The sequence below is a fragment of the Chanodichthys erythropterus genome, chromosome 8 (genome assembly GCF_024489055.1).
Source record: "Chanodichthys erythropterus isolate Z2021 chromosome 8, ASM2448905v1, whole genome shotgun sequence".
In the NCBI taxonomy this organism is placed as follows: domain Eukaryota; kingdom Metazoa; phylum Chordata; class Actinopteri; order Cypriniformes; family Xenocyprididae; genus Chanodichthys; species Chanodichthys erythropterus.
In genome coordinates, this window is record NC_090228.1 from 22,143,763 (window position 1) to 22,160,350 (window position 16,588).

Consider the following 16,588-nt stretch of genomic DNA (forward strand, 5'->3'; position numbering starts at 1 on the left):
AATCAAGTGACTTTGGCAGTTTGATACGTGCTCCGAAAAGATTCGTAAAGCTTCAAAGCTTTATGAAGCAGTATTTTGAAATTGCCCATCACTAGATATTGTTGAATAAAGTCGTTATTTATTTATTTATTTATTTATTTATTTTTATGCACAAAAAGTATTCTTGTCACATCATAACATTAAGGTTGAACCACTGTAGTCACATGAACTGTTTTAAATGTGTCTTTAGTAGCTTTCTGGGCATTTAAAGTGTTAATTGTCTTGCCTCACTGGCCTCAGTGAGCCATCAGATTTGATCAAAAATATCTTAATTTGTGTTTTGAAGATGAACAACGGTCTTACGGTTGTGGAACAACATGAGGGTGAGTAATTAATGACAAAATTTTTATTTTTGGGTGAACTAACCCTTTAAATCCAAACTCAAAACCCATCTGTTTATAATAGCTTCCTTCCTCTGATCACAACTGCATTGTCTTTTTTAAATTGTATTGTATTTTAAACTGTCTCATTGTCTATATTGTTTTTACTTGTGATTGTCTTGTTAATGATGTATGGTGACCTTGAGTGTCAAGAAAGGCACCTATAAATAAAATACATAATAATAATAATAATCATCATTTATGAAATCAAAGTATTTTTGAGTACTGCCATCAAAAAGTACGATAGCAACAAATGCCAAAATGAAATACCCTGTACTGGTTTTGCTACAGGTCCCAGACTTTACATTTTGTGGTGACCCAACACAGTATCAAAACTGTACTATTATTTTACAAAAGGAAGATATTACCATAAACTGCATAGGAAATAACAATTTCACACACAAAAGACAGTAAATACGAAAATTGGTATTTAACACATTAAAAACAAACAGTAGTGTGTGTTACCAAAAACACTGGGCTACATACTGATTTGCTATTAGCCACATTACTAAATGACAGATGGATTTGCATCACTAAGTTTGATTGAACACACTGTCTTTTAATAGCAGCAATTTGGTCCCACTTTATATTAGGTGACCTTAACTACTATGTACTTACATCAAAAAATAAGTACAATGTACTTATTGGGTTCATATTGAATTGCAAAACACTTTTGCTGCTATTGAGGTGGGATACGGGTAAGGTTTGGTGGTATGGGTAGGTTTAAGGGTAGGGGAAATAAGGGATGGGTCAACGGTGTAATTATAAATGTAATTACAGATGTAATTAAATGCAGGTGTTTTTAAAATATAAGTACAATGTAAAAACATGTATGTACACAATAAGTGCATTGTATCAAATGATTAATTTAAATGCAAGTGCATAGGAGTTAAGGCCACTTAATATAAAGTGGGACCAGCAATTTTATATGGGAAGGCAACAAATTCTATGAAAAATTTACAATATCCTTACTATTTAAATTAATAAAGTTTATTATTTGCATTTAGTATTGTTTTTCCTTGCTGTCCAAAACCCAAGAGAACAGACCTGCAATCCATTTTGGGGTTGTGACACATCAGAAACTGTTTTAAGAGGGTATAACAGCATGTGAATGGTACATTTTAATAGAGTTTGGTGTTTGTTTATGAACTCAATTCTAGTCCAAAGAAAAGTCATTGTGTATTCTTTCATATTGCTGTGTTGTCACAGCTTTACAGTTGGAGATATTTCATTTCTAGAGCACTGCCAAGGCATTCCTGGCGACAGACACTATATCTGCCAGCCAGTGGCGGCTGGGCTATAAAATCCCTTTGTCTCGACACCCTGTTGTTCTGCCTCTTGTCCATGACCATCAGCCAGACAGAAACCAGGTACAGCATCCATGCTTACTTTAAAGAATTGACAATGTCTTGAAAATATTTTCAGTTTTTTTTCTTATTTTGTAAGTTTCATCTGAAATCTCTAGTTTAATTTCTTTTTTAGTTGTTCAGCAAGACGTCACAATGGGCGAGTAAGTACAATTATTTTTATTAAAAGGTTATTAGATTATTTAAAGGTTATTAAAGATAATTTAAAGGTTATTTATTATTTATGATACACATTAGCATGTTAACGAAGAATTCATTATGTGACTGTGTGATATTGGTATGTATAAATATGTGATATTGGTGCTAGTTGTCACTTTCTTTTTTTTATTTTAGTGAATGTTTAAGAGTTGCTATCAAACTTTTCTTCCAATATTCACCATAAAAAAAGATATACATTGATACTTTGTGACAACAAGCCAAGCAAATTACCCAATATTATTATTAAAAAAAAAAAAAAAATAAATAAAATCACGATCAGCTTAATTTGTCAGCACACGTGGGATGCTCGAGATTCCACAGCAAAGACATTCTAAGTTTAGTATGTCACTGCAGATGACATGTTGAAAATGGAAGTGAACAAGCCACTTAAAGTGCATTATTTAGTGATCAATATATGCTTTGAAATACTTCAAACAGATTGATTACTCAAAATGCTTTAATAAATGCCTTACTGATGATTGTTTTCCTTTTTTTGTTTCTTAACAAATGATACTGACAGTCAGGTAAGCATTTGATATGCCTTTGACATAAAAGTACTAGATATTGTTTTTAGTATTTACATAAATATCAAATTAATATGCTTGCTTTCAAATTTAAACATTGTTGCCTTCATTTATATTGTCGTTTGGCAGATACGAAGACCTGGAAATCCAAAAGTGGACATCAAAGTATGTCTTGATCATGTAACAAATCATGCCATGCCACTCAATATTTTACCAAAAACTAATTTCCCTTACCTTTTTTAACAGCCTAAGTCAAAGATTTCAGCATCACGGAAACTTTCTCTAAAGGTTAGATTTATTTTCATAACTTATTTCCTATTTTGTGGTGAAATTGTTATTAAAGCTCATCTTCCATCTTCTATCAGATAATGCTTCTTAACAGAGCAATGGAGGATTTAGAGAAAGAGAAACAGGACAGGGATGAAGAGAAAAATCGCTACCTCAAAGACAAACACCCTCCTTTGCAGCTTTCTGGACTCTCTATGGGGGAGTTACAGGTGATTCGTTCAGTCATACAGAGTCAGCTGAAGACAAAACATGCTGTTTAGCTTAATTAATTTCTCAAATCTTACACCAGTTGTATTTACTAATGTTGTATATTCATCTTCAGAATCTGTGCAAGCAACTCTACGCAAAAATTGATGTAGTAGATGAGGAGAGGTATGACTATGAGGATAAGGTCATCAAGCACAACAAAGATGTAAGTCTAAACCAACACATAAGATACATTTGGTAAATACTATACCAGGGGTGGGCAACTCCCAGCCAACATTTCATGGTGAGGCCAATGTAGGCACGATATTTGTTTGAGGTATGGGCCCAAATGGGTTTGTCCATAGGTTCCATGCCAGCCCTATATGAAATAGTCCATATGTATCTCATATAGAAGCTAACTGGGGCAAATTCAGATAGAACCAACATGGAATCCGTGGATACCTGTTGAGGCCCATACCTCAAGCCCATATTGTGCCTACATTGGCCCCACCATGAGAGGCTGCCTGGACTCTGGCCCTCAAGGTCTGCTGTACTGCAGAGTTGAACTTCAACCCAGATCAAAAAAACCAGAACCAGCGTATCAAGGTCTTGAGGATTACTAGAATCAGGGGACCTAATTAATATAGTGGACCAGAGTTACCCACCCCAGGGTAGGTAGGTCTCCGGATGTCAACCCCTTCAGGAGCAGGATTAGTTACCCCTGAGTCTAGAACAGGCATGGGCAACTTCAGTCCTGGAGGGTCACTGTTCTGTAGAGTTTAGCTCCAACCCTAATCAAGCACACAAGCCAATCAAGTTCTTCAGGATTAGTAGAAAGGTATTGGCAAGTGAGTTTTTTTTTATTTTTTTATCAGGGTTGGAGCTTAACTCTGCAGGACAGTGGCCTTCAAGGACAAAAGTTGTCCATCCCTGGTCTAGAAGCTTTATTAAGATTCTTGGATATTCATTAGAACAGGGGTCTCCAACCCTCCTTCTGGAGAGCTACGCTTCTGGAGAGCTACCATCCAGCAGAGTTCAGCTCCAACCCAAATCAAACACACCTGAACCAGATCAATGTGTTCAGAGTTACTTGAAAATTACAGATAGGTATGTTGAAGCAGGGTTGAAGTCTGCAGGGAGGTATCTTTTTAGAAACAGGGTTGGAAACCACTAAATTAGAGATGCAGCTTCTTTTTGTCTGTATAGGTTCTTAATTAGTGATTACAACTTCTGCAGATTGGCAAAAGTCACAACTTTCATGTGATTAGGTAATGCCTAAGGCGGGGGTGTCCAATCATGCTCATAGAGGGCCAGTGTCCTGTAAAATTTAGCTCCAACACACTTACCTGGAAGTTTCTAGACAGATGAAGACCTTGATTAGCTGGTTCAGTTGTGTTTAATTAGGGTTGGACCTAAAGGTTTAACTGGATATCATGGTCCAATGTGAAACAAACCGTGTAGCCAGAACTGATCAAAGATGGATGTCAGAGATTCTGTATGGAGAAATGACCCAAGAGCAGAGTGATCTTGAATAGAAACTTTATTGAAAGCTAATCATCAGAATACAATCAGCGGTCCATAGAGTCCTGGTGCAAACAGCACATAGAGAATCCGAGGGTGAATCAGAATCAAAGTCAGTGACAGGCAGGGGTCAATAACCAGGAAGCAGTCAACTCGAGCAACCAGATCTGATGATGAGCCAGAATTAGTAACTAGGGATTAATTTCTCATACTACACCGTGACTTAACGTCCATTGTACGATGCATCGTTGGAGAAAATACCTAAATTGACATGACTGTTTCCCAAAACCGTAGAATCTCAACAATATAGAACTGTTGTTAATGCCATCATGGGAGTGGTGGAGTGATTTTTTTTTTATTTATTATTTTTTTTTATTTCGGCTAATTAATCTATGGAAGAGGATTAGGGCCAAGCAATAATAAAAAAATAAAACCATCTTGAGATTAAAGTTGTTAAATTTCGAGAAAAAACTCGTAAAATGTTGAGAAAAAAGTCGAAATAACATGTTGAGAATAAACTCATTAAGTTGCGACAAAAAACTCATAAAATGTCAAGATAAAATGTTGAGAATAAAGTCATTAAATTACGAGAAAAAACCCGTTAAATTTCGAGAAAAAAAGTTGAGATAAAATGTTGAGAATAAACTCATTAAATTATGAGAATAAAGTCATTAAATTACGAGAAAAAAATCGTTAAATTATAAAAAAAAATCGTAATTTAACGAATTTGTTCTCATAATTTAACGACTTTTTTCTCATAATTTAATGACTTCATTCTCAACATTTTATCTCAACTTTTTTCTCGTAATTTAACGAGTTTTTTTCTTGTTATTTAACAAGTTTATTCTCAACATTTTATCTCGACTTTTTTCTAAAAATTTAACAAGTTTTTTCTCGTAATTTAACGAGTTTATTCTCAACATTTTATCTCGACTTTTTTCTCGAAATTTAACAACTTCAATCTCGAGATCCTTTTATTTTTTTATTATTGCTTGGCCCTGATCCTCTTCCGTATGAATCTGATCTGATTGAATTAATTTCTACAACATGATTGCATCTGAGGACTACTTTTTTTGTTTTCTGTTGTTTTGCTTTATTTATAGATGTTTGAATCTTTTGGGGATTCCCTCTTATGTAATACTCCAGGTTTTCCCTGGAGATATAGATATGTACTGCATTCTAGCTTTCTTATTTTGATTAAGAGTATGACCTGTCCATGTCATATTAACAAGAAACTATAGACTTCTTACTACAGATCGAGAGCTATAATTCCGACCACACCTTTGCAATTCTGTTTGCAAATGTTTGTTGGAATTATGGTTTTGGGAAATACCAAATGGTTGAAATATGTTGCTAACAATGGAATTTGGAACAGTAATTGGCTGTCAATGCTTTTGAGAAATGCACACTTGAACAAAGCAGATGATCAAACCAGGTAGAGCAGACAGGAGACCAGAAATTCACTGATGAGACTTACCGGAGACACTGCCTGAAAGACTATCAGAATTGACAGGACTGTCAAGACCAACAGGAGAGAATCGAGAGTGACAGTGAAGGTAATGAAACACTTTGGATCTGAAGAAAAAAGTGTAAAATCAGATATAGTGTGAATACTGATTGCCAATGCCATACAATCACCATGTGGAGCAAGAAAACAGAAACAAACAGGACTGAGAGAACCCAAGTCCTGACATACTAGGGTGCATGTACTAACCAACAAACAGCCATTGAGATGAATCAGAGTTCTAACGGATTGATATTATGCTAGGTATTAGATATTACTCTAGGTATTGTGTACCTCCTTGATAATGGACATTTTGTATTCCCTTGATTTTAGATCAATGAGCTTAAGTTGAAAGTTCAGGATCTAGGGGGGAAGTTCAAGAAACCCGCACTGAGGAAAGTACGTGTGTCTGCTGATGAGATGATGAGGGCTTTGCTGGGCTCCAAACACAAAGGCTCCATGGACCTCCGTGCAAATCTGAAGTCGGTCAAGAAGGAGGATATAAAGCAAGAAAAGGTCACGACAGATGTCATAACAGATTATAGAAATGAATTGAATGCCATGACTTTAACCATTTCAAATTTTACCTCTACAATCCAATGTTTCTTTCTGTCAAATAGGTCTTGACCAGTGAAGTAGGTGACTGGCGTAAGAATGTGGAAGCCATGTCTGGCATGGAGGGAAGAAAGAAGATGTTTGACGCTGCTGGGGGAAGCCAGTGAGCCCCTTCATGATACCAAACTGACTTCTGGATGGCCTTGGTCTTGACAGAGAAGATATAAAATGGAAAGTTTTCTGGCTTTGTTGACCTCTCTGAGCTGCTGTCTTTTTAGCAAATTCATAGTAACTGCTAATCTTTTAAAGATATTAATTGACCCAAAATGTACATTCTGCAACAATTTAAGTACCTTTTTGTTGATCCAAACCTGAATTATGGACAAAAGAAGAATTTAGAAGAATGCTAATGTGACTCTTTTTCCAATCAATGACAGGGGAGAGCTATTCCTTTAAAAATATGATTGACATCCTTTCTCCAAAGAGTAATATGCCTTCGTAGTTTCAGGTGTTTTTGATACCTGTATAGTCTGCATCCTACATATTATAGTCTGCCGTCATTTTATTCATTATGTATGCATGCATGATGAATATAAATGTGTTGAATAAAAAAACCCCAAAAAGTCAGATAGTATAAGTTACACTGGGATATATGTATGTTTTTGTGCGCTACATTGAAGTCTTAAGTTGGCATTAAAAGTTGCAGAATTAAGCAGAAATTGACCTTTTTTCTATTCTTTCATTAATACAACTAATTTTGCTGAAGAGCCAGGAATGTGTGTGTATATATATATATATATATATATATATATATATATATATATATATATATATATATATGTATACACACACACACACACACACACACATATATACATTATGCACTGTCTTTTTAAAGAAGAGAACGAAAAAACATGTAATCGTTAGGTTCTACATTTCTAATAGCATTAAAATGCATGGAAACACAATTTTTTTTACAAATGATTATTTGTTTTGTTCAGTCAGTTACAATATGATGATATGATTCATCATTATCCATTCTTACTTTCTGCCTTAAATACGATATTTCATGGTGAATATGATAAGACCAGCTAAGCTAGCAGGTTAGGTGACGGGCCATCTTCTGTGGTGACAGCAATAAATAAAGAGGTTAAGCTGGCCATTGTTTCAGTACTGCACAGCTAACGCTGTATTTTTAGTCCTGTTGTACCCCGTATCTAATCTGACTCAACCTTGAAGAGATGAACATTAGAAAGTGCACACGTCATTGGGAACATAAAGCATGCAGGACAAGAGAGCTTTCCTGTTGTCACCTACATGGGTCATTCACACAACAACACTGGAAGTCCAGACGTGGTTGTCTGCTTAAACAGTGAGGTTTATGCTAAAAACAAAACAATGACAAAAAATCTGTACTGATGTAGACTCCAATGTAGACTCCATTTGCTGAAATTAATCCACATTCTTGCAAATATCAACTGAAAAGATTTGTAAAAAAAGAAAAAAATTGTATTGTCACTCAATCCTTTATTTTTATCATAGTCATAATTTTCACATAATTAATTTTTTTGTAACTTCAGTCGATATTTCATGTACATGTATTTATTTCTGTCTAGTAGCCTTGTGATAAGTAGGATAGGTCCCACTTTACATTAAGTGGTCTTAACTACTATGTACTTACATTTAAATTAATCATTTGATAAAATGCACTTATTGTGTACATGTTTTTACATTGTACTTATATTTTAAAAACACCTGCATGTAATTAGATCTGTAATTAATTTATGTAATTACATTTATAATTACACTGTTGACCCATCCCTTACACCTTACCCTTAAACCTACCCATACCACCAGAGCTTTCCCTAACCTTACCAGTATCCTACCTCAATAGCAGCAAAAGTGTTTTGCAATTCAATATGAACCCAATAAGTACATTGTACTTATTTTTTGACGCAAGTACATAGTAGTTAAGGCCACTTAATATAAAGTGGGACCGTAGGATAATGTTCAGTTAGATGGTCATATTTGCATTTGTTCCACTTGTCCTACATAGGTTAAAAGTTGACAACACATAAGATAACTCATAAGATTGTATTAAAAGGGGTGAAAGATGCACATTTCCAAGTATGTTCGCTGACATACTGGATCATTGGATGATTCAGTTTAAATCTTTAAAAAAAATTAGACTTCACAGTAATCCTCCACAGTAATGTTTTTTTTTTTTTTTGCTGTTATGTTTTAAACACTTTTGACACAATAACACTGTCTTTTAGAACTACTTTACAGCAAAATTGAATTCTGTTTGCATAATTTTTTCCCTATTTATCACTGTAAATCTGCTTTGAAATAATCTGTATTGTATAAAGAGCTATACAAATAAAGGTGACTTGACTTAAACTGCATCCTCTGCTTTTCTTTACAGGTATGGTTTGTCCATGTTTGAATGTTACACATTCCCATTGAGATGTGAACACATAATGCAGCGTGGCAATAAACACTTGGAAATAAAATACTTGTTATTAATTGATTGACTAATGCTAGTGCTATAGTAACTAAATTGTGATTGGATACTAAAAGTCTTTGGTAGAAAGTTGAGAGGGTAGTGACTAAAGTTGGCATCATCTAAAGTGGTTCACACTATATTTTTAGACTATTTGTTCATTGCAACTAATCTCACTTAACCTTGAAGAACATTTGACACTGTGAACTCAACGGCAGAAGAGACAAAGCATGGCTATAATAGACTGTGGGCCTTCATACATTAAGTATGCATGCCACTCAACAATTTGGGGTGAGTGGTAAGGAAAGTGACATTAAAAACATTTATAATTTTACAAAAGATTTCTATTTTAATGAAATACTGTTCTTTTTAACATTGTTTATTAAAGAATCCTGAAAATAATCAATAATCCATTAATAATAATACAAAAAATAAAAATAAAAAAATGTTTCTTGAGCACCAAATTAGTGTATTACAATGATTTCCGAAGAATCATGTAACAATGAAAACTGAAAATGCAGCTTTGCTATCACAGGAACAAATTACATTTTGAAAAATATTAAAATAGAAAGCAGTTATTTTGTTGTAATAATATTTTACAATATAACTATTTTTATTGTATTTTTAAACAAATAAATGCAATTATGGTGAGCAGAAGACTTCCTTAAAAGAATAGGCCTGGAGCTAAACATACAACAAAACCACTTTCGAGTGTACAGACCAAGCTGAATAAATAATAGATGACAAAGGAAAATTATTAGCCTTCAGATGTTTGTACATTGAGTATGAGTATTTTTCCAGAGTATTAGTAGGACTTACTTTTATTTGACTTTGTGTGAGAAAGATCAAGAATTTGTTGTACTGAGTTACGGCTGGGTCACACAGAACTCGTTTTTGCTGTTAAAAACACATAAACAGTATCTGCAAAGTTACAGTGCTGAAAGTTCACTGCAAATGGAGATATTGTCTTTTAAAAGTTATGGTAGTTTAATGCTGTAAGGAACCCTGCATCGTCCCAGAAACGGACTCCGACGCCCCCGGGCGAAGGTTAACAGCCTTTTCAGCGTCTCTATTAAGTTCACTTAATTTCACTCGTTTAATCTGACTCCAATTTCAAATGATTCTTACACTTAGGTTGTGTTTCCAATTAGAAATTCATCATTAGTTATGCATTAATTTAGATATTTGATGATTCTGGATATTCCATATTTCAATTGTTCAGTCATTAGGGACCCAATGCCGCACAGAGATACTAGCCCCGGGATTTCGTGGTCAACTCACGGAGATAAACTCGCCAGTCTGATCTTTGTCAGAGGGTGTAATAAGTTAGCTAATACCTTTAGTCGGTTGCCTACTGCTCACTCGAACAAAAGTGTATTTTAATTTAGCCACTTCCATACAACTTGCTAAATCAGCGGTAAACAGAAATCAAAAGGTCTTCAGATGAAGTGCCTACTGCTCCTTCATTCATGCGCCTTCAGTTTGTTCTACCCTGGACACAGATTTACGGTAGCACTAGCCTCCCATAATTTACTGGTAATAATGATATCAGGAGAATCCAGAGTAAATCAAATATAACATTTTATTTGTCAGGTAACAGTGTATCGTGTCAATTACACACATAACCAATTAAAGCCAATTCAGAAATGATAAATGCATAACATCGATTACTCAAAGAAATGCATATATACACAGTGATGGGTGAATGTCTTCAGACATTCACCCATCTTTGTGGGGGCCTCTCCTACAGATGATCCCCCATGACTGCTTTGCTCTTTACCTTTTATACCAGGACCACAACACCTGTTTTGGGGGAGAGGAGAAGAGACACCACCCAAAAAGAGGACAGAATTTTCCTTAGTTTTCCATCTTCTTCATAATTCTAGTGACTGCTGTGAAATTGAGACCATTTTACCAATCGCACCTGAGACATTTATAATGATACCAAACATGAAAAGGGAAAAACAATAAATACACAAGTTACATTATATGTGTTGAATAACTTTGAGTCAGGGGAAGGAAAGGTGTGTTTGTGTGTTGGGGGAGGCGTTGTCCTTTTGGAGTTAGGGCAAGGCGTTGCCCCATGCTATTTCTCTGAGATCTTCTTCTCTAGGCGAGTTTTATTGCTTTATTGCAGGATGCTTGATCTCAGTTTTCGTTTAGCAGGAAAATCAAGCCTTACAATGCCTACAAAAACGACCGGTTTGGACTACAATGAGCTTCTTCCCGGGTTGGTGACATAATAAACCCTGCAATTAACATAAACACTGCCCCCGGGAACATGCAACAAAGGCCATGCCGCATGCATACAAGTCTTCTTCCTAGGGACACTGGACTTCTTTAATTCTGTTCCTGACAATTGTAATGCTAATTTAGCTGTCTGTGCTGCACATTTTTCGAAAGACAGCTTCCAGAATCTACACGAGTTTAATGCTGGATTTGCACAAAGGCTATTACTGAAAGATGGAGCAGTTCCCACTTTAAAAGCAGAAGCTGCTGTTTATGGGCCCCAACCTGTAAGAATGTTTTATTTTTTTTATAAAGTTATATAGTTTCTGGGATGTAAACAAAGACCAAGGCGGTTTGACTTCACTATCCAGTTAGCTAGGTTCTATTTCTTTTCATCAGAACACTATGGGGCAGCAGTAACATTTACACGTGACAGCACTTTGACACAAATGCAAACAAAAATACTTAACATTCATAAACAGCCATTAAAAGCAGTGCTTGCGGAGGTTCTGCTTGACCCTCTTATTATTTAACACTTGCACCGAAGCAAAAACTGGACTTTGACCGAAGCACATGTGATGTTTGCCCATAATGGTAAGGGGCGTGGCGTTTCCGGACAACATGACTCGTGACAACGTATTCCGGACAGCGAATCACAATACACAGGGCCAGCTAACCAATCTCAGTCCATTGCATATTTCTGAGGGAGGGGCTTCATAGAACCAGGAACTCAACAGAGCGTTTTTATGAGAAGAGAAACAGCGGTGTAGGATAAAGGTAAAATATATGAAACATGCTGTGTTTTTTAAAAAAATGAAGCATTAAGACATGTTAAACTGCACCCCATAAACACAATCAAAAAACCAGTGAACCACCCCTTTAAGTTGAAGATATTTTAACTTGCGTGCCACATTTTTAGAATAATTTGTCATGCATAAGAAGGTGCAAAAGATGTCCATCAGCATATGTTTACATTGAAAAACAATGGAAAAGCAGCACAGTGGAATGGAAAAACGTGTTCTGTGTGAACTGCCCCTTACAATAATTCAGTGTCATTAAACTTTATTCATGTCATCATATGCTTGCAATTGATCAAATCCAAAGTACTTTAAGTCTGTGTAAAGTCAATTCTGAGAATTATTTCTAAACACTTTATAAATGTTACAAATGCATTGCTGAAACACTTTACAAAGACTGTGAACTATGTAGTTCTGAATTGTGGAGTTAGACCGTTAAACAGTTTTTCACCAATTCTGTGTTCAGGATTTTTTTGGGCGGGGCTAAAACGTTGGCTTGATGACACACTGGAGTCACCGAGCATGGCCCCGCCCTTAACACTTTAATAACTACAGTGTATTAGCATCAGTGGCTCGGCTGCTCAATCGCGAGTTATTGTCATTACTGTTAAGTTAGTTACTACAGCCTATATTTTGCTAGCTAGCTATGCCTTTGTCACACAAATGCATATTAGCTGGTTGCGATAATATACAAAAGACTTTGGTCTCCTTATTTAAATTTCCTAAAAACGATGATATGAAGAAGAGTTGGGTTAATTTTGTGAAGAGTTGACAATCACCACCAACACCTGCCACTGAAGTGATAATTTTACACTGGATGGTTTTACAAACTTAGAGACAACTGGGATTCACTGATAATCTGCTGTTATTGGTGAATGGGGCTAAACTGACTATCTGCCACCCAGGCCTTCATCCTCCTGTCTCGCGGAAGGGACATCTGGTGTGACAGTCGGCAGTACTTCCCTACCAATGAGCGTAAGATGCCTTGTGTGCTTATGTTGTACTTAGTAGTCGACAGTAACTCACAGTACCACAGTAACTAAGTTTTCCAAACCTCTAACTGTCACAGACACGTCAGGCTCCACCTCCCGTCAATACCCACGCACTCAATCACCGGAATTCTAATCGTCGTCACCTACACTTCATCAGCCACTTTATCACCAGCACTATTTAACCCACACTCACACACACACCAGTTGTCCGGTCTCGTTTGTTGTACAGACTCATGTATGCGAACCTCAAGGACTCTACCTGCTACTTACCTGCTACTTACCTACTTACCAGCGATCCCTATCGCCCCGTCGTCTCCAGTTCCCCTCCTGTGTTCCTCCTTCCGTGTGTGTGAGTGTTCCTCGTCAGCCATTCTCCATCTCCTCGACTTCTACCTCCATCTGCAATCACAAGGACAGTATCAAACTTCTATCATCTCCTTTGAACTCTCCATCTTCCATTTACTCACCTGCTCATTGCTGTTTCTCAAATAAACCACCATACTTGCTTTTACCTCTGTCTCCGTGCCGTCTGTATCATAACAGAAGACCGGACCAGAAGAACACGGCTAGAGATCAGCATGAGTCAACAAGACCCGTTCCAGGAGCTCGTGAGTGCGCTGCGCCGAGCACTCACTCCACCACAACCATCGTCACCAGCACCTGCCGCCGCTTCCCCAGTCACTTCTTCATCGCACTTTCCAACCATGCACGCCAGTCCCATGGCCAGGCCGGCGCCCTACTCAGGATCGGCGGAGGATTGCAGCGGATTCCTCCTGCAATGTGAGCTGGTCCTGGAGATGCAATCGCAACTTTTCCCTACTGAAACCTCTAAAGTCGCATTTATCATCTCGCACCTACAAGGTAAAGCTCTCCGTTGGGCAGACGTACTCTGGATTCAAAAGAACCCCGTGGTTAAATCCTATTCAGCCTTCGTCTCTCACTTCCCTGAAGTCTTTGGAAAACCCCTTAAGGATTCATCTGTCGAAACTCTATAAATTAAAGCAAGGATCTAACGCTGTGAGTGACTATGCTTTGCAGTTCTGTACCCTGGCTTCCAGTAGCGGATGGAATGAACAAGCCCTCATCACTTCCTTCCGCCAGGGGTTAGAACCAAAGTTGCGATTGCATCTCGCTGCATACGAGGATAACATCGGCCTCGAACGCTTCATCCAACTCGCCATCCGTGTGGGCACTCGTGTCTTGAAGAGCAGCAGGGCCAGCCACCTCTTCAACCTCTCCTCCGTCGGTCCGAACCCGTCAGCTCCCCAGAACCAGCCAGCAAACCTATGCAAGTTGAAAACTCCCGACACACCCCTGCAGAACGACAACGCCGGCTGACCCTGAACTTATGCCTCTACTGCGCCTCTCCCGGGCATGTACTCTCCGCAAACCAACACGCCCTCCAAGACCTCTGGTGAGTGCCATCCTTCCCTCTTTAATCCAGATGAAACCACTCACCACCGTTGTAACCCTTACTGCTGCCAATATGTCTGTTCCAGTTGTTGCGCTCATCGATTCAGGGTCAGCCGGGAACTTCATCTCCGGGTCCCTCTGCCGTCAACTCAAGTTCAAAACCTCGCCTTCGCCTAGTATCTATCAAGCCCACTCCATTACCGGAAAACCCCTAGGCCGCAAAAAGATCACCCGATGTGCTGGTCCTCTACAACTCCGCATAGGAGTTTGCCCCTTGGGGCAACCTTCATGTCGAGGATATCCATCTGCTGGTTCTGGAGGAATCCACCGCTGATGTGGTTCTAGGGCGCCCGTGGCTCGAACTCCACAGCCCAACCATCTCCTGGCGCACGGGCGAGATCCTGAAGTGGGGCGAACACTGTTTCTCGACCTGCCTCTCCGGGTTTCCTGTTCCTCCATCTCCACGTTCCAAAGAAGTCTCCATCTTTGCCACTTCCATTGAAAGCCCCATCGAGAAACGATCCATCGACATCCCAGCCTGTTATGCCCCCTTCAGCGATGTCTTTTGCCCACAACAAACCTCCAAGTTACCTCCACACCGGCCATGGGACTGTGCCATAGATCTGCTACCGGGTGAACCAGTGCCATGGGGAAGGATCTACCCCCTATCCGTGCCGGAGGAGAAGGCCATGGAGGACTACATCGACGAGGCCCTCAAGCAAGGATACATCCATCCGTCTACTTCCCCTGCTGCTTCCAGCTTCTTCTTCGTGGCCAAAAAGGACGGAGGCTTGCGGCCCTGTATTGATTACCGTTCACTCAACAAGATCACCATAAAGTTCCGTTACCCACTTTCCCTCGTCCCAGCGGCCCTGGAACATCTCCGTGGTGCCACTGTGTTCACTAAGCTGGACCTCCGCAGCGCATTCAACCTCATCCGGATACGCGAGGGGGACGAGTGGAAGACCGCCTTTGTCACGCCCACTGGCCATTATGAATACCTGGTCATGCCCTACGGACTAGTCAACGCCCCCTCCGTATTCCAGGATTTCATTCATGAAGTGCATCGATGATATCCTCATCTACTCCCGGAGCCTGGCTGAATATTGCCACCACGTTGCGGAGGTCCTCAAACGCTTACGGCAGTTCCAGCTGTTCCTCAAGGCGGAAAAATGCTCCTTCCACCAGTCGTCAGTCCACTTCCTTGGATACTACATTGACCACAGTGGCATCCGGATGGACGAGGGGAAGGTGGACGCCATCCGGTCCTGGCCCACTCCGACTTCCATAAAAGAACTCCAACGCTTCTTAGGCTTCTCCAACTTCTACCGCCGTTTCATCAAGGGCTACAGTTCCATCGTCTACCCACCCACCAACCTTCTACGCCATCAGCCCAAGTCTCTGTACTGGTCCGAAGAAGCCACACAAGCCTTTGAAGCCCTTAAGGAAGCCTTCACCACCGCTCCCCTCCTCGTCCAACCTGATCCCAACTGGCCATTCATCATAGAGGTAGACGCATCTGCCACAGGAGTGGGAGCGGTACTTTCACAGCAGCAGGGGCAACCAAGTAGACTCCATCCATGCGCCTTCTCCCGCAAGCTCAACCCGGCGGAGGTCAACTATGATATCGGTGACCGTGAACTCCTGGCCGTCAAGCTCGAGTTGGAGGAATGGAGGCATTGGCTGGAGGGAGCCAAACACCCCTTCCAAGTTTTAACTGACCATAAAAACCTGGAGTATCTTAAAGCTGCTAAAAGATTAAACCCCCGACAAGCCCGCTGGGCCATGTTCTTTTCAAGATTCGATTTCACCATCTCCTATCGTCCCGGCTCCAAGAACCTCAAGGCTGACGCCTTATCCCGTCTCCATGCTCCTGATGAGAAGTCTGAAGCTCCTGAAACCGTCCTCCCAGAAACCATGTTTGTGAATCCCATCCAATGGTCTGAAGAGACTCTGCCCTCCTCCAATGCCTCCTCCAACACTCCGCCGGGTTGCCCTCAAGGTCTCCAGTACATCACCCAAGCACGACGCCCTCAACTCATCCAGCAGCTCACTCATCACTTGGCACTGGTCACCTGCGCACTCAATCACC

At 39.4% G+C, this 16,588-nt stretch overlaps 1 protein-coding gene across 1 annotated transcript; it reads left to right on the forward strand.

The window, feature by feature from the left end:
- Positions 1-2,640: 2,640 nt before the first annotated feature.
- On the forward strand, positions 2,641-7,292 carry tnni1d (troponin I, skeletal, slow d). The gene is made up of 6 exons (XM_067391115.1): positions 2,641-2,673; positions 2,755-2,796; positions 2,874-3,005; positions 3,119-3,208; positions 6,341-6,523; positions 6,628-7,292. Exons 3-6 carry the CDS (start codon positions 2,877-2,879, stop codon positions 6,727-6,729), a joined length of 504 nt encoding a protein of 167 aa, XP_067247216.1. The 5' UTR covers positions 2,641-2,673; positions 2,755-2,796; positions 2,874-2,876; the 3' UTR covers positions 6,730-7,292.
- The last annotated feature ends 9,296 nt before the right edge of the window (positions 7,293-16,588 follow it).